The 18,653-nt window shown below is 43.6% G+C and overlaps 1 protein-coding gene across 5 annotated transcripts in view; it reads right to left on the reverse strand.

The window, feature by feature from the left end:
• Positions 1-18,653, reverse strand: part of ARHGAP44 (Rho GTPase activating protein 44) — a 173,623-nt gene that overhangs the window by 55,650 nt on the left and 99,320 nt on the right. For 4 of the 5 annotated variants that reach the window (XM_045526935.1, XM_045526936.1, XM_045526937.1 and 1 more), the window contains exons 5-6: positions 11,281-11,392; positions 8,076-8,152 (exon numbers count right to left, since the gene is read on the reverse strand). In XM_045526935.1, the coding sequence (XP_045382891.1) occupies positions 8,076-8,152; positions 11,281-11,392 (189 nt within the window). Of the gene's footprint in view, positions 1-8,075; positions 8,153-11,280; positions 11,393-18,653 lie in introns of those variants that run through there. The other variant, XM_045526940.1, reaches the window with a different exon arrangement.

The following is an 18,653-nucleotide window of genomic DNA, read 5'->3' on the forward strand; positions in this document are numbered from 1 at the left end:
CTAAAGCCAAATGGCAATCACTGCTGCTGTCTCTTTTGCAACATTAATGTTTTTAATCTACAAATCATAATTATATACATTTGTGGGGCATGATGGGATGTCTTGATATATGTAGACAATGTGGAATGATTAAATCAAGCTAATTAACATATCCATCACCTCGCCTACTCATCATTTTTTATGGCAAGACATTTGAAATTTAATCAGGGTAACTACAGTGAATAATGATGTATTGTATATTCCAAAATCAGTATTGGTGCCTCTTAAGCACAGTCTCTGTCTTTTGTTTTAAGTTTCCTGCCTATCCTGTGGGCATTTGAGTTTGGAAACAGTCGCCTGGCTGGTGGAAGCCAATAATGTATGCTCAGCGAGAAGATATGCAGGTTGGACTACAAACAAATATGAAACCAAAAGTTTCCACTGGTAAGCACAAAACAACTTCATATCAACATTTAGATACCTCACTTATATTTTTGTAAAAATTTATCTTTGTGGGGAGAGTGCTGGCCTTCTCATGAGGAAGCCACTCATAACACTCTTTAGTGGGAAGTACAAATATTTCTGGTTGCTGTGTCCTCATCAGGGAATTACCAAAAACAGGCCCTGAAAGAAGGATCCAATCACATTAGACAGTAGCAGCTGAATTTGGGCTGGGCAGCAGGTTCCTCTTGCACTGAGCAGGTGATAGGAGCCAGAAAGTAAGAAACATAAGTCAAATGAGCTATTATCTTAAAAATTAGTCCACCCCATCCTTTATTTCCTACTTAGAGACATGAGATAGAAAACTATTTCTTGGCTCTAAGAAAAACAGCAGCATACTCAGGATGGCAAAGAGCAGCCCAGTCTGGCTTCAGTCTTGGGAAGTCAGGAGGGAGGGGAAGGTGGGGGCGGAGGGGTGCACCCTGGCTAGGAGAGGCAGCTGCTCTGGAGCTCAGACCCATGGGGCCAGGGTAGGCAGGAGGCTGGACTCTGGGTTGCCAGATGTTTCAATTGACAAGAGATGCTGGAAATTTTCATGGGAACTCTCCTGATGAAATGTGGCAACAGATTCTAATTTAATTTCTTTTAAACACCATCCAGGCCAACAGTGTACAGACCACACGAGACAGCTCTGGGGCTCTGTCTGGCTCTCAGACCATCAGTCTCCAGCCTCCAATGCAGGGGCAGAAAGTGGAACATCACCCTCATCCTTAGAGCCAGAAATAGGATTGTTAGGTATTTTCTCTATTTTTCTTTTCTCTTTTGTTACCTTCAGGAAAAACAGAAGAGTGCGAAGCTCTGTAATACAATAAAGGGAAACTAAAGGTCTCTTTGCTATTTGCAAAAAGTAGGAAAATTAAGGATGCTCTGTCACTTAAAGAGTGCAACCATAGGAAAATTACTTAAAACGTGTTTAGGGACATCAAGCTAGCTTGAAACTCTAGAGATGAACACATGTCCTGGGAAAGATTCCTGATTCCAAGATGAGAATTCAGGGCAAATTAGAAAGGAAATATTCTTGTCTACGGCCATACCACCCTGAACGCGCCCGATCTCATCTGATCGCGGAAGCTAAGCAGGGTAGGGCCTGGTTAGTACTTGGATGGGAGAAAAGAAATATTCTACTGAAAGATGTTTTAAAATCTAAGTTGCAATAAATTAACAGATAAGGATTAGTGAGAATTCCTGGGTAATTCTTTCTTACAAAAGTTTGCCTTACACAAATGATATATTTGATTAATAAGTCCCCAGTTTAACCATTTCAAATAAAGTATTAAAGTGTTGTAGGGTTTTCTGGCAAATAAAATATGAGACGCTATGGCTGTAATTTATATCTCAGACAATACATATACCTCTATGGTAGATTATGAAATAAAGTTACAACCACTATCTGACTCATGCTACTGGAAGAAAAAACAATATGTGTTAAAAATATATATAAAGTGACTACAAACACTAAGCAGACTTATACGGTTTTGTAAATCAGGATTAGATTTTTTTAAAAAAAGAATTATACTTAATATATGTACATTAAAGTTAAGACATTTTCCCACATTCTTTCCTTTTCTTCTTCCTATTTCCCTCTCTATTTTTCCAAATTCTGTCCCTTAGTCAATATCCTGGTACTTGAAAAACGTGCTTTTCCTCTCTATATAGGAAATTTCATTTGCAATATATTTAATATAAACTATCTATTCTGATATTACGAAACAGTGATAAGATGCCCAAAAATATTCTCTTCTTCTTCTTTTTTTTTTTTTTTTTGTGACAGGGTCTCACTCTGTCCCCAAGGCTAGAGTACAGTGGTGTCAGCCTAGCTCACAGCAACCTCAAACTCCTGGGCTCAAGCAATCTTCTTGCCTCAGTCTCCCGAGTAGTTGGGACTACAGGTCCATGTCACCACACCCAGCTGATTTTTCTATTTTTTGTAGAGATGGGGTCTGGCTCTTGCTCAGGCTGGTCTTGAATTCCTGACCTCAAGCTATCCTCCCGCCTCCTACAGTGCTAGGATTACAGGTGTGAGCCACTATGGCCGGCTAAAATATTCCCTTTGTTGAACTCAAATAACCAAATACCAAAGGAAACTTAGAATATTTTGTACAGGTGTGGAACCTGTTGGGAAAAGTGACACGAAGCATGAATTGCAAGGTATGGCAGTCTTCTCAGACATCTGTTCTACAAATAAACTCAAGAGCTGGACTGTTTTGTCAGAGAAGAAACAGGGAACTGGCCTCGTCCAAGAAGAATTTTAGCTTTGAAAACTGAAGAGCAGCAAGATAATTTCTTCCCACTAAAGTAGCACACGTGCCACCCTCACTCTCTGCGGAAAGGCTGTGACCACCTGACCTGGGGGAGATGAAGACAGGACCCAGCTTTAACGAAGGCTAGATGAGAGGGAAGCGTGAGGAACATGGGTTTGGAATTTCACGTACAGGAAGTGGGTAAAGAAGGCAAATGAAGGTCAGTTCAGGACAACAGGAAGTCTAGAAGAAGACTTTGGAAAGCAAACGGGGAAGTTTCTTCCATGGGACGTTCCCTATTTCATCTGTCCCATCTTCTCCTTTCCTCTGTCATTAGCACCCTTTACTTTCTGAGTTCCTGTGCCCACTCCTGCACTGACGTGTGGTCCAAAGGGACTTGCCAGTTCTGGCACGACCCTGGCAGTGGGTGGCCCAGGCGAGGGCCCCTGATGCAAGCCACACCCGTGCCTGTGCCTCATCACCTCGGCCAACCACCGGGGCACGGAAGTGGGCACAGGAGCAAAAGGCAGACAACTGGAGTCCCCCCAAATGCAGAATTGTCCCCAGATTTGGAGCAAAAGGAAGAGAGATCATAGTGGGGAGACCAGGGACATCAGTGACCAAGAAGAAAACGAGTCTAAGTGAAAGACACCTGCATGGGTGGAGAAGCAGGTGAGAGATGAGGAACGACTCCTGATGGCCGTCGAGACTCTGCTGCCGGTCCCAGAGGTTCTCAACAGCGCTGCGGCGCCAGAGCTCCACTTCTAGCTATCCATTCCTTATTTCCACAAGCTGCCCGGGTTCCTTCCCAAAACTCTCCTGTCTCACACTAGCTCATTTGCTGCCAAAGAAGGTAGGTGTGTTAGTCTGCTTGGGCTACCATAACAAAGCACCACAGACCGGGTGGCTCAAATGACAGTTCTGGAGGCTGGATGTCCAAGATCAAAGCACCAGCGGGCCTCGTGTTCTGGTGCGATCCTTTTCCTGCCTCAAGGACAGCTACCAATCTGTGTCCTGACACAGCTGTTTGTCTGAGTGCGTGCAGAGAGAGATTACTCTCTCCTCCCATAAGGCCGCCAATCCTAGTGAAATAGGGGCCCACTCCTATGACCTCATTTAATCAGAATTACCTCCTAAAGACCGTATCTTTAGACATAGTCACATTAGGGGTTAGGGCTTCAGCATATGAATGGGGGGCAACACAATTGAATCCATGGGACCCAGAGGCAGCCGTTCAGCAGAAATGGAATGTGTTCTGGACTCAGAAGGGTTAACCTTGAGATACAGATCCAGAAAAAGCTGAGGCTGACTTTGGAAAGGAATGGGGCTGCTTCTTCAATCACTGTCAAACCAAGCCTATCACAGAAAAGATGTTTATGTGTCATTCACATTCAATTCTATTCAATTCACAATCTTTAATTCAGCATAAAGCTTCCTTTTTTTTTTTTTGTGGGGGGGATAGGGTCTCGCTCTGTCACCTGGGCTAGACTGCAATGGCATCATCATAGCTCACTGTAACCTCAAACTCCTGGGCTCAAGTGATCCTCCTGCCTCAGCTTCCCAAGTAGCTGGGACTGCAGGCACACGCCACCACATCCAGCTAAGTTTTCTATTTTTTGTAGAGATGGGGTCACGCTCTTGTTCAGGCTGGTCTCAAACTCCTATCTCGGCCTCCCAAAGTGCTAGGATTGCAGGCGTGAGCTACTGCACCTGGCCAAAGCTTCCTTCTTTATTTACCTTCTAAGCATCAGTTTTCTCTAAGGATATTAAAGTCTATCTCATTGGCTCTGGAAAGAGACGAGCCAGCTTTACTTGAATAGTGGCAAACATACACATTTGATTGGGACCTAATTAAACACTGGATAAATTAGTTGGATCTGATGGTACCTAACGGAGCTGTAGTAGATTTCAAACATCCAGCCGTGGAACTATTGTTCAAGATGCGGTGATATTATATGAAAATATCCCGCCTGTCTTAAAAGACATAGTGTCTGTGTGGAATACACGGTTTTAGTTCTGTGGAGTGTACTTCCTGTAGGATGGACTAAAGAAAGCTTTGGTAATCAGATGTGGGATGCAGCAAGGAAGAAAATCTAACATGTGCAACTGGCTTCATGGAGAAATAATACGGGGTGCACTAGAAATAGTTTCTCTGGCTTCACCAAGAAACCAACTGCCCCAGGAGAGCAGCTAGTGAGCCTCTCTCCCTGGCACAGCATTTGGTCTTACTGTCACTGGTACACCTCGGGATGCAGTCTTCGTGTTGATTAAGGGTGAGGGGTTAGAGGAAATGGCAGGAAGTTGGGGTAGGCTGGCTTCTTCTGGTGGCTTTCAGCAAGATCCAACAAGACAGAGAAATTTCAGCTAGAAACAGCCAGTCTGAGAGTCCAGTGGGAAGAAAGTGCACACCTTTGCCAGGAACCCCTTTCATCCCATAGCCTCTGACCTAAGCTGATGGAAAATCTCTAACGGGAAGCCCTTGAGTCTGATCTTCCACCGTGGTGGCTGACACAGAGGCCTGAAGGGAGGTCGACTGAGCTTTTGAGGGGACTGCACTGCCAATTTCCCCCCAAAGCAACCCCCCACCCCTGAACTCATAGCTACACAAACTGGACTATGAAAATCCACTGATGTGAAAAAGGAGATGGATCAGGTTTATACGAAAATAATCTAAAAGGACCTTTTTGGGGCCCAGAACAGTGGCTCACACCTATAATCCTAGTACTCTGGGAGGTCAAGGCAGGAGGATCGTTTGAGCTCAGGAGTTCGAGACCAGCCTGAGCAAGAGCAAGACCTTGTCTCTACTAAAAAAACAGAAAGAAATTAGCTGGGCAACTAAAAATATACAGAAAAAACTAGCCGGGCATGGTGGCGCATACCTGTAGTCCTAGCTACTCGGGAGGCTGAGGCAGGAGGATCGCTTGAGCCCAGGAGTTTGAGGTTGCTGTGAGCTAGGCTGACGCCATGGCACTCTAGCCTGGACTACAGAGCGAGACTGTCTCAAAATAAATAAATAAATAAATAAAATAAAATAAAAGGAGCTTTTTGGTCTGAAACAACAAAGATTGTAAAGAGTCCAAGATGAAGTGTGTAAGCACAGAAATTTGAATCAGGGGGTAGAGATTTCCTTACCAGATCCTAGTATACAAGAGATGATAAGCTGAAGATACAAAAAGATTTGTTAAATTATGGGTGAGAGGTCCCTAAGGACATGTCCCTGAGTTTTCAGAACCTATACACCACTTGGTGTCACCATTAAGAACGCAACACTAGACAAAATGGACCATCGCTGTGACCGAGGATAAGTATCCCTCTTGTAAGACGGCAAAATAAAAATACGTATGGTGAGGACATGCTTCGATATTAGCATTCAGCCTCTGCCAGAAGCCCTGTGATGGAAATCTGGGTTTTCCTTGGAGAAGCAAAGACAAGACGTCCGAGCTAAGACCCAGGTTTCACAGAAGGAAGTCACTCCACAAACTCAGGAGCGTGGTGCCCACCTCACCCCAACAACGGGACAGTCAGCACTTCTTCAATCACCAAAATATGGGACTTGAACATTCGTGTTACGGGACACAATTTTATGTGGTCTAAGGTCACAGAACTAACAGCAAATCAATACTCCCATCCATTCTGTTCTTTACTCCTCCAGGTACACTAAGGAGACAGTCTTGGATTTGCATCAGAATAATCTGAACACCTCTCCGATGCCTCCTCCTCTGCCTTTTTAACAACAGGAGATAAGCTTCAGGACGGCTTTCCACAGCAAACAGGATCTAAAAACTTAATAACCCTGGTTTTGCTTTCGTCTGTGTACTTTCATGCTTACCTGATATTTGTAGCAAAGGACACTGCTTCCCAATGTATGGTAGTGCTGTAAGATTTCTTTTTAAAACAGATTTATTTTGAAAAAGTAATCAACTCTTTTAAAAGATGTGTAGACACAGGTGGCAAAAATCATTCACATAGATTGAGGGTGGAGAGACAGTCAGTTAACCAAGGAAACTCTTGTGTCTCTGCTGATTTAACCTGTTTTGTTTCTGTTCTTGGGGGACTGCCCTGCAACTTCTATTCTTCCAGACACAGAATCCCAGTGCGACTAGTTACAGAACCAGCTTCCTTCTGTAAAGCACTGGGAAGTCATGTGACACACATTATCAATTTAATGCTCTACACAACTTCCTCAGGTTAACCCACAATGTTGTTACCACCCTTGCACAGGGGAGGAAACTGACACTCTGGGAGATTAAGTGACGTGACCAAGGCCACACGTCTAGAAAATAGCTGATCTGAACCTTGGTCTTGGTGTCTGATCTTCTGACTGGTGTGGCAAGATTCTCCACCCTACATCTCTCTGCCCTAGCTTATCCTGGTTTTGTTTCTTCTGTATTTCAAGAAAATTAAAACAAGATGTGGAGATGATTAAAAGTGACCTACAAAAAACCCTACAGTAGAACCAAATAGGTTCTTCCATGTTAATACTCATGTGTCTGCTTTTTTTCAACTCACACACCCTCACTGTAAAAAACAGACACGTACGCACAATCCCCACATGAGGCATCCAGAGTTGATGCCATCTTGGGGCCTTTGGCACTCTCCTGCTACGACAGGAATGTTCTGGTGGACTCTGGGAGACAGGTGCAGGACAACACTGCAGGAACTTTACTTTTCTCTGAAGAGACTCAAGTGAAGAGAAAGGCTACGGACAGAGGTATCTACACCATCAGCTTTAGGAAAAGGTGAGCACACCCCCGGTATTAGAAGTTCTCCCCTCTCCTGGACAGGAGACATTATCCTTCCTACCTCTTGGATCGCACCTCCTATTTCTCTCCCTTTTGCTCCTTCCACCCCAGCCATGCTGGCCTTCTTTCTGTACCTTGATTGTTCCAAACTTATTCCCACCTCAGGGCCTTTGCACGTGCTGTTCCCTCTGCTGTAGACAGTTTGTACCAGGTCTTTGCAGGGCTGCCTCCTTCTCATCATTTAAGTCTTAGACCAAGTGAAAACCTCAAAAAAGCCTTGTCTGCTTTACCCTGCTAATGCCACTCCTCCCTTTCTCCATCATCCCCTTCCAAAATTACCCTGTGTTGCTTTCTTTACACGAGATATGGCTGCCTGAAATTATCTCGTTTCTTCACGTGCCTAGTGTCTCTCTCCAAAACTCGATGGCAGCCTACACGAGAGCAAGGACCTAGTCTCTCAAGTTTGCTACTCTTACTTCCAGTGCCAGGCACACAGGAGGTGTTAAGAAAAGCTTGGAGAATGAAAACACACTCACCCACATGTAAACTCACTCCCCCCGAATATGATCACTGTTCCTTCAAAGAAGCAAAAAGGAAAGCAAAGGAACTCTACCTGGTTCGCGAAGAATCCATGTCCAGCACCAACTTGGCTAAGTGTTTCCTCTGCTTTTGAATGTTTGGGATTTCCACCTGTGGTTACAGCAGATGAGAGACACAAACTGAAGCTCAAGATAAATTCTTTCAGAACTATTTTTTAGAACAGTCCTTTAAGAACCACTGGCCGGCACAGGACAGATTCATTAGAGGTCTCCCAACCCTTATTTTCAGAAGAAATACTTTCTTTCCCCTCTGCTTCACAGAGGTGTAACTGACAAAGAGGAATCGCATATATTGTAGGTGTACCGCTTGGTGTTTTGATATATATGCGCTGTGAAATGTTTACTACAATCAAGCCACTCAACACATTCCTTACCTCCCATTTCTATTTTCTTGTTTTTTGTTTGTTTTTTTGGTAGTGACAACACTGAAGGTCTACCTTCTTAGGAAATTTCAAGTATACGAGACAGCATTGTTAGCTATTGTCACACCATACTGTATATCAGATCTCCAGAATTTATTCATCTTGCATAAATGAGACCTTGTGCCCTTTGGCCAACATCAGATGAAATTCTTGATGCCTTTTCCTGTGCTAAACTCTGCTCCCTCTTTGCTGGACACAGGCCAGGCTCCCGTCACCCCAGAGCACTTCCGAGGTCCTGTGCTCCCCTGCTCACGTGGGGCTGGCCACTTGCCTGCCCTTACTTAGCAAAAGTGGGGGCTCAGTCACATCTGTCTCTCCTTGCAAGAGGGCCCAAAGTGGGTAGCAGTGAAGGGAGGCGCTCAGGTCTGACACACAGACCTAACTCAAAACGGACGGCTGAAGGAAGAGCCCTGAGACGCTATGAGGACTGCAACTAGGACACAGATTTTATATTTATAAAAACAAAGGAAGCCAATGTTTATATTTATAAAAATAAAGTAAGATTTTCCAAAGTCAATAATGAATAAACATTGCCATCCTGGCTTTTCCCGGCTACACGTTCTTCCATTTTGGTTGTATGTGGATGCTCTTTTTATATTTCTCATTCTAAAAATGACTTCACTGAACATTCCAGTGCAAGATTTTGGTTCCGGGCCCAGCAAAAGTAGGGCAGGATGTGAGAATGAAAAACGAAAATTGGCCGAAAATTGAACTAAAAATCATCTCGGGCTGCGGTTTTTACACAAGGAGAAGACACGAGGAGAATCCGATGTTGTGTGAAGGGCCTTCTATCCACTCTCCTAAGCAGGGATGAGTCACGACCGAGTGTAACAAGTTCGAATAGGAAGGAGGAGTGTAACTGTCCCCGGGCAACCGAGTCACCAGCGGGACCTGACGCAAAGCTGAGAGCCACACGGTCATCTCGAAGGAGCCGCGGCCAGCGAGGGCCGGCACCCACGTGGGACCTGCTCCCCGGCTTGCTTCGGGCTTTGGCCAGAGCCTGGGCCACCCCTGTGAGGAGCAGAGGGCCCCTCGCGAACGCTCTGGGGGAGAGGATGACCCGTCACAAGACGGGATCCGAGACAGCTAGAGCTGGTCTACACCAAAGCCCCTCATTTTATGTTTTCTCCTTGAATACTTTCGGGCCCGTAAGTAATTATCTACCCACACGTCTGTCCCAGACAGTGCAGGGGGACGTGCAGGTGCCACAGGTGGCCCAGACAGGAGGCCAGACAGGCTCTAGGGCAACACTGTTTAACACTGTGGTAGCCTCTAGCCACATGCAGCTCTGGGACTCTAAATTTAAATGAATAAAAATTAAATTAAATAAAAACTTGAGTTCCCGAGTTGCACTGACCACATTTCGAGCACTCAACAGGCAGGTGAGAACAGTGGCCGGCAAACCGCCCAGACACAGAACACTTCCATCAGTGCAGGAGTCTGCGACGGCTGATTTTAGGTGTGGACTTGACTGGACCGAGGGATGCCCAGACAGCTGGTGAAGCGTCACTTCTGGGCACGTCTGTGGAGTGTGTCCAGAGAACACTGATGTGTGAGCCAGTGCACACGGGGAGGGGGGCCTGCCCTCAGCGGGGTGAGCACCATCCAGCCCACCGGGGTCCCAGCTGGGACAAATGGGCGGAAGAAGGGAGACGCTCTCTGTGCCCTGTCCCTTCTGCAGTGGGAGCCCTTTTCTCCTCCTGTCCTGGACATCAGCCTCCAGGTTCACCAGCTTGTGGACTCTGAGCCTTGCACCAGTGGTCTCCTGGGGGCTTCTGGCTTTCAGCCTCAGACCGGGGGCTGCTGTGGTTCTGAGGCTTCCAGACTGAGGCACGACCTGCTTCCCTGGCTCTCTAGCTTGCAGACGGCCTATTGTAGGACTCTGCACCCCTGTGAGCATGTGAGCCAACTCCCCTCATAACTCCCCTCTCATGTAGCCTCTTGACACTGTCTCTCTGGAGAGCGCTGACTAATACAGACTTCTAGGGGATACGCTGGTTAGGTTTTATAGCGATTGAGTATCCCTTATCGATATGCTTGGGACCATGGGTTTTTTTTCAGATTTTGTTAATATTTGCATTATATTTAACAGATGAGCATCCCAAATCCACAATCTGAAATGCTCCAATGAGCACTTCCTTTGGGTGTCATTTTGGTGCTCAAAACATTTCAGGTTTAAGAACATTTCGGATTTGGAATTTTCAGATTTCAGATGCTCAATCTGTATGAGCAATTAAAGGCGATTGGGAGGGGCCCAGGGTTCAAGACAGATAAAGCTCCCCAACCATCTCCTGTCTCCCTTGATACAGTGTCACTTGGTTGAAGCTGGCAAAACTGTCACATAGACATTAAGGTTGCTTTTTAATACAGTCGTTTAACTTAGTGACCTTTAAAGTCCAAAGAGAAGGGATCTACGTAGACATAAATTGCAGGGGGCCTTATTGAGTCTCTTGGACCTGGGTCCCCAGACCCCTGGTGTGCACTTCCCTTTAGACTTGAGATGGGGGCGGGGTGCCAGCAGTGGGGACTCTGGGTGGGGAGGGAGGTAAGCCACCAGCTATGCACCTGTGCCCACAGGATGCCAGCAGTGAAGCGGGGGTGGGGGGGTGGGGGGTAGCTAACAGCTGAAAGGGCCACAGTCGGAAATCCTGACCACGTGGTTGGGTGAAAACACTGCCAGGGAGTAGGGAGAGGAGCAGAAACAATGACAAGGCTGCAGGTAGCACTACTGCGACTGCAGGGGCTGCTGCTCTGCCCTTCCCTGCTCCAGCAGGCCTGGCGCGTCCCTGCTGCTCACCTCAGCCAGCAGGAACAGGGGCTCAATCACATCTCTCTCTACTTGCAACTCAAAGTGTATCAGCTCTTGGGCCAGCTTGTCCTCCGTCTCTCCACAGAGTTTCAGCATCTTCCTGCAATCAGAGAGGAAAAAAGCCACATTGAATACCCTCAAAGACAACATTTCACCTGTGTCTTCCTCCCATGCTGGGTAAACTTTCACCAGTCAACATTTATAAGCAGATTGATCTCCATGACACCCCATGGGCCAACCTGTCTCAGCTGTTTTCATTTCTGAAATGATCCATTCTCCCAAATGATGCTGAGCGCACACTGTGTGCCTGGGGCAAGAGGGGACATGTGGGGACACATGAGAGACATGTGCAGAAAACAGACTCACACATGCCAAATTCACAGGTCCCAAGAAAGCCAGATGCTTCTATGTCCCGTGGGAACACTGGATAAACTAGCTGAAATTGATCCACTAACAAATGAATGTCTTTAAACACAGCCAAAATTCAATTTCAGTAGGTGTTAACAGAAAGAAAACCCTACTCCTAAGTCACGAAAACATAATTAGTGCAGGACATATCGATGACCATCTGATGGAAAAACATTCCAAAGGTTGATTAATAATGAGCAAGAGATGATCTGAATGAGTAGAAAGTTGTGCGATACTCCTAGGTGACAGAACACACTACTGCACAGATGTTCTGTTTTTATCCAAATTGTATACAGGCCATCCTCCCTTTGCATGGTACCATGTTAACTGAAATTCAAGTAAAAAGTTTTTACAAATCAACAAAAGTATGAACAGATGCAACTATTATTCTTAAATGAGTATATTCCTTCCCTGTCCATATTTTTACACTTGTACTTTGTATGTGTTCACATACGGTACATAATACTGCTGATTTGCTCAGTTAAAACAGTTTACATCCATGGTTTTACATTGAACATATCCTTATACTACATGGTTTTTAAGTTTATCTTTATGTTTGGGGCTTATCCATGCTGATACATGCAGAATTAGATCATTTTGCTGCATAGAATTCCAGTCTATGAATACCATCGTCACAGTAAGCTTTCCCACGCACATGAGTTTTTGGCTGTTACATGCAGTGCTGTAGTAAATATGCATGTCCAGTCTCTTTTTGCGTGTGTAAGAATCTCACCAGAGCAAATGAGAGTTCCCACTGCTCTATGAGCTCACCAACCCTTGGTACTGGCAGGTGTCTTAACTTCTGCCAAACTGGTCGATACAAAATATTATCTCATTCTAGTTTTAATTTGTATTCCTTGACAGCAGCAAGAGTGAGTATCTCTTCAAATACTCTGGGCCATTCAGGATCCATCTTCCATGAAGTGTCCATTCATATTCCTTGGCTATTTTTGTACTGGGATCAGTTTATTTAAATTTATTTGTAGGAAAACTTCACTTGATCTCAGCCAAAAGGCCGAAGAATGATATTCGTAGGAATGCTTCATTTACTTATACACAGGTGTGTGAATGTAGATTCTAATTCCTTTTCATACCTGCTGCAAACGACCGCTCCCAGGTTGTGGTTTTGTCCTTGTACCTTTTTAATAGTGTCTTTGATCTGATTTTCTGGTACTTTCCTCCATATTTCTAATGTTACGTCTTAATTTTAAAAAATTTAAACATTAGTTATTAACTCATTCCCAACTACAGAAAATGAGAATTAAGCTATGTTTACATTTTCCCTCTATTTATTTATATCAGTAGATGTTTAGTATTTATATTCTATTTTGACTCCCTATTACTTGGAGTTGAGCTGCTAGTATACTATGATTACTTATCTCTATTGCAAATTTTTTTGTTCTCCCTAGAGTTAATAACTGCCTCATTTCCGTTTGCTTGTTTAGTTGTCTATGCACCTGATTAAACCCAAAATACTCTGCCACTTTTCTAATTTGTCTCTTAAGATATTGAAACAAAATTTGCCTAATTAAAAAAAATTAAACCTCATCCTATGCAGTGATCAACATCAAGTTTGTGAACTTTATGTGCTAATTTTGTTTCTTCTGATACGCCTTAAAATACAAATATTACCTAAAGAAAAGATACTGAACCATACATATGTGAATGAATTTCATCTTCCTGAATTAATCTCTCCTGGACCTGTGTCAATCTAGATTGAGTTTTCCTCTATCACTAGGTCACAGCTGCCTTTCTGGATTCTTCTTTCACTGTTCCCAGGGATTTTCCTCCCTCTGTCCTGTGCTGGATATTGTGTCACCCTATGTCTGCCTCTTTCTTAGTCGCCCCCTCGTTATGGAGTACACCTTGCGTTCGCCTCCTGAGGAAGAGTGTGCAGGACGTCAGTGTTTGAGACCACAACATTCTCCTCCACCCTCACATTGACTGAAACTTGGGCAGGATATTGAATCCTACGCTGAGCATAGTTTCCTACAGAATTTTGAATGCATTGCTTAATAATCTTCAGCTTCCATTGTTGCTACGAATATGAGCATTCATATTTCTAATCTTTTGTATGTGATAATTTTTTTCTCTAGAAGGTTGTAGAATCTTTTGTCACCAGTATTCATGATGGTGAGCCCTGCAGCATAGGTTTAATTCCTCCCATTGTACTGGGAGCTCAATGGGCCATTTCTCTGTAGAAACTCATGTCCTTTGGGACTGGAAAATGCTGTTGTATTATTATTTATTATCATTATCATTATTATTATTATTTCTTCCTTTCCTGTTCTCAGAACTCCCGTTAGTCTTATGTCAGGCATAAGACTTCTGGATTGGTCCCCTAATTTTCTAACTGTTTCTATTTTCCATGTCTTTGTCTTCTTGCTTGATTTGCTGGGTGATTTCTTTTTCTTTTTTTTTTGAGACAGGGTCTTGCTCTGCTGCCCAGGCTAGAGTGCAGTGGCATGATCATAGCTCACTGCAAGCTCAAACTCCTGGACTCAACTGATCCTCCCAGCTCTGCCTCCCAAGTAACTATGACTATAGGTGCACACCACCATGCCTAGCTAATTTTTCTATTTTTTGTAGAGACAGGTCTCTGACTCCTGACCTCAAGCAATGCTCCCACTTTGGCCTCCCAGAGTACTGAGATTACAGGTGTGAGTCCCCATGCCCAGCATAGATGACTTCTTCAAATTTATCTTCCAAACCTTCTACTGAGAATTTCATATCTGCCGTCATCAGTTTTCACGCCTGCAAGTTTGCTTTTGATCTCTGGATGTTTCTTTCCCATAAATACTTTGTATTAACATCCTGCTTTTCATTTCATGGGTGTTTTATTTTCCCCTACACTTGAAAACATAAGCGACAGTTTTCTTGAAATCTTCTGCTCCTGACACAATTTCTATTTCTTCCAAGTTGCAGGTCTCTCCCAAGTGGTTCTGGTCTCTAGGTTTCAGGTTAGAGACTTTCCTCAGATGTCTGGTGATCTCCGGTGCCTGTGTATATTTAAAAGTGAAGACTAAAAAGCTCAGAAGATGTGAGTGAAGCTCGTCGGCCGTGCGCTTGTCTGTAGGAAGATCTAGCTGGGCCAGTCACTGGGCCACTGCCCCCCTCAGATGTCCTTGCATCTTTAGGTCTTTTTTTGGGCTGAGCAGATTCCCCAGGGAAGACTCTTCTCATTTCCTGCCTAGAGGGTAAAGGCCTGGGGCCCTGTGAATTGGGGAGGGGCCGAGGAGTCTCAGCACTGGCATCTGGTGTGCATCAGGTCACTGGTCCTCCCTACCGAGTGGCAGCCTCACACTCCACCGTGCCGGAGTCCCCATTCCAGAGATGCTCTGTTTTATCCCCTCTAGAGAATAAAGCTCCGGGCTTCTGCTGTGGTGGGGGAATGACAGCGTCCTAGAGATACGGGTAGGAGCTGGGTTTTAGAGATCCAAGTGCTCATGGTGTAAGTTACGTTGGATCTCAGCATATCCTACTTCTGGCCTGGGAGTCAGCTTTCGGAGACTCACCAAGTCCGTTCCCAGTCATTCACATGCTTTACAGCTCACAAAATTGTGCTGCTTGTAAGGTTTTTGGATAGGCCGGCACCAGAGAAAGAACGACGAGCAGAGTTGAAAGGGGTAAGCAACGAGGCTTTATTGGGGTGCTGCCGGGCGAGGTTCACGGGCCCCAAGAGAGAGAGAGAGACCCAGGAAGTCGCCTCGCCCAGAAGTCTGGGTGGGTTTATATAGTTTTTTAGGGCTGGGGGATGGGAGTTTTTCCGGAGGGAAGAGTGAGGAATTTCTTTGCTACAGTTTTAGGGCGGGTATAGAGGAATAGGAGGGGCTTCCTTTTCATTAGGGAGGGGAGAGGTGCCCGCCACCAGCCTTACATTGCTGTTGTCTTTTTTCCTGTTTTTCCTGCCATTGTGGATTTATGTCTTTTAAGAAGAAAAGTCCATTTATTGTAGTTTTAGTGGATTTTGGAAAGAGACAAAATCAGATGTGTGCTCAATCTGTCGTCTTTGCTTCCAACCTTGAGGCATGACTCTTAGAAATGCCATACAACAGGATTTTATGTTTAGCCACATGAGATTCTCTGTATTTTAACAGTCGCGTTCATTCCATTGACATCTCTTACGAATGCAGGTATATATGCAACCATTGCTGTGACCTTCATTTTCTGTTTTCTATCTATTATGCCTTCCCTTTGCTTGATTCTTTCTCTTTTACTCCCTTCTGTGGGTTTTTTCCTGTTTATTTTCCTTTTCATCCTTTTACTAGTTTGGAAGTTATACTTTCTATTTCTATTCTTTTTGTGGTTACTCTTACTTTCCTAACATGCATACTTGACATTAAATTTACATGTAATATCTTTATCCTCCTTTCAAACAATACAAGAGCCTGAAACACTGACTCCCCCTCCAATGTTACATGTATTACAGTCCAGTATTTTAGTTTCACTTTGCTTGTAACCCTCCAAAATCCATTATTATATTTCCATTTTTTAATTCAATGTTTATTTAAATTTCTTTCCACTGAAGGGTAGCAGAATCTGCCACTGTGGCATAAGGATTATTTTGACCTGAAGTCAAATGAAAAGAAGGAGATACCAAAAAAGCCCTCTGCTCTCCCTCTCTAGGCCTAAAAGTAGGACACGCATTTGTGAAGGTGTCTCTCCTCTCCCTTCTCTACGAGGAAGGGCAGAGGCCAGTCACCAGAGACAAGTCTAGACCCCAAGCAGCTGGCACCAGAGGAATCTACATAACAACCTTCACTAACTGGCCCATATCTTCCATTAGTTCCCCAAATATTTACCTTCCCACAATCTGTGACCCGAGAAACTCAAAGTCCTTCTCCTTTGTCTTATACCTTCTCTAAAAATTATTGTTCTTTGTTAAGATGCTGCGTAAGTTCACATTCTAACTGCCCTTCCAGCTGCTCAGCTCATGTCCGCCCATGAGTATGTGTACACATAGTAATAAAATTTGTGCGCATTTCTCTTGCTAACCTGCCTTTTGTCAATCTAATTGGCAGGCCCCCAGCCAGTGGTTAGAGAGAAAGGTATTTTTTTTCCTCCTCTACAACACATTCACTTTTTATTCTACCTTGCTACTTGTACTTCCCACTTTCTTCTGGACATAATCTATCTCACACTCGCCTTAACTAGTTCTTTCAGTGAGACTATGCAAGTAATAACTTCTCTAAATTTTTGCCTGAAAATATCTCTATTCTCCTATATTCTTGAATAATGATTTAGGTGATCATAGAATTCTAGGTTTCTCATATATTCCATCAATACTTGAAGATATTCCACCATTATCTACTGCCATTTACTGTAGCTGATGAATAGTTTGTTATCAGTTCAATTATTTTCTTAATAAGTAATTATCATTTTTCCTCTGGGAGATTTTAATTTCTCTCTTTTTTGTCAATAATCTGTAGTTTTACTACAATGTGTCTAGGGATGGATATCTTATTGCTGATCTCAGTCAAAACTTTTTGTGTTCCTTAAATCTAGAGTCTTCTGCCTTACTTCAAATCTGGAAAAGAAAAACTCAACCACAAACTTCCCCTCCTGCCTATTTTCTTCTCCAGGAAGTCCTCCTAGACAGAAAGCTGTCCCTCTGCATGCTAATACCACGTCTCCCGACTTAGTGATGCCCACGTCCCTATCACCACACTTTCTTCTGTTCTTTCTAGGTGGAGGCTCCAGATCTGTTTTCAAGTTCACCAATTCTTTTTTTTTTACTTGAAAAATAATAATTGTACATATTCATGGGATACCTGTGATGTTTTGATACATATAATGTATAGTGATCAGATCAGGGTAATTAGCTTATCCATCATCTCAAGTATTTATTATTTGTGTTCAATATTCTCCTCCTAGCTACTGGAAACTATATATTAACTACAGTCATCCTACTGTGGTGTAGAACACTACAACTTCCTCCTCCTATCTAGCTATAATCTTGTATCCTTTAACCAATCTCCCCCGTCCTCTCCTTCTGCCTCCCCCTCCCAGCCTCTGTTCTACTCTGAGATCTATTTTTTTTTAGCTTTTACATATGAGTGAGAACATGCAGTGTTTTACCTTCTGTTCTTCACTTATTTCACTTAACATCCTCCAGTTGCATCTATGTTGCTGTGAATGACAGGATTTTATTCTTTTTTATGGCTGAATAGTATTATATGGTATATATATACCACATTTTCTCTATCCATTTATCTTCTGTTGGACATCTAGGTTGATTCCATATCCTGGCTATTTTGAATGGTGCCGCAATAAACAGGGGGGTCCTGATGTCTCTTTGATATACTGATTTCCTTTCCTTTGGATACATTCCCAGTAGTGGCATTGCTGGATCATATGGTAGTTCTACTTGTAGTTTTTTGAGGAACTTCCATGCTGTTCTCCATACTGGCTGCACTAGTTCACATTCCCATCAACAGTGTACACAAGTTCCCTTCTCCCCGCATCCTCGCCAGCATTTGTTATTTTTCGTCTTTTTGATAATAGCCATCCTAACTGGGGTGAGATGATAACTCATTGTGTCTGCATTTCCCTGATAATTAGCAATGCTGAACATTTTTCATGTATTTTTTTGGCCATTTGTATGTCTTCTTTTGAGAAATGTCTGTTCGGATCATTTGCCAATTTTTGAATCGAATTGGTTTTTTGCTATTGAGATGTTGAGTTACGTGTATATTCTGGATATTTATCTCCTATTGGATGAGAAGTTTGCAGATATTTTACCCCATTCTGTAGGTTGTCTTTTCACTCTGTTGTTTCCTTTGCTGTGCAGAAGCTTTTTAATTTGACATAATCTCGTTTATCTACTTTTGCTTTTGTTGCCTGTGCTTTTGAGGTCTTATTCATAAAATCTTTTCTCAGACCAATGTCCTGAAGTACTTCCCCTGTGTTTTGTCCTAGTAGTCTTATCGTTTCAGGCCTTACATTTAGATCTT

Source organism: Lemur catta, chromosome 15 (genome assembly GCF_020740605.2).
Source record: "Lemur catta isolate mLemCat1 chromosome 15, mLemCat1.pri, whole genome shotgun sequence".
NCBI lineage: Eukaryota > Metazoa > Chordata > Mammalia > Primates > Lemuridae > Lemur > Lemur catta.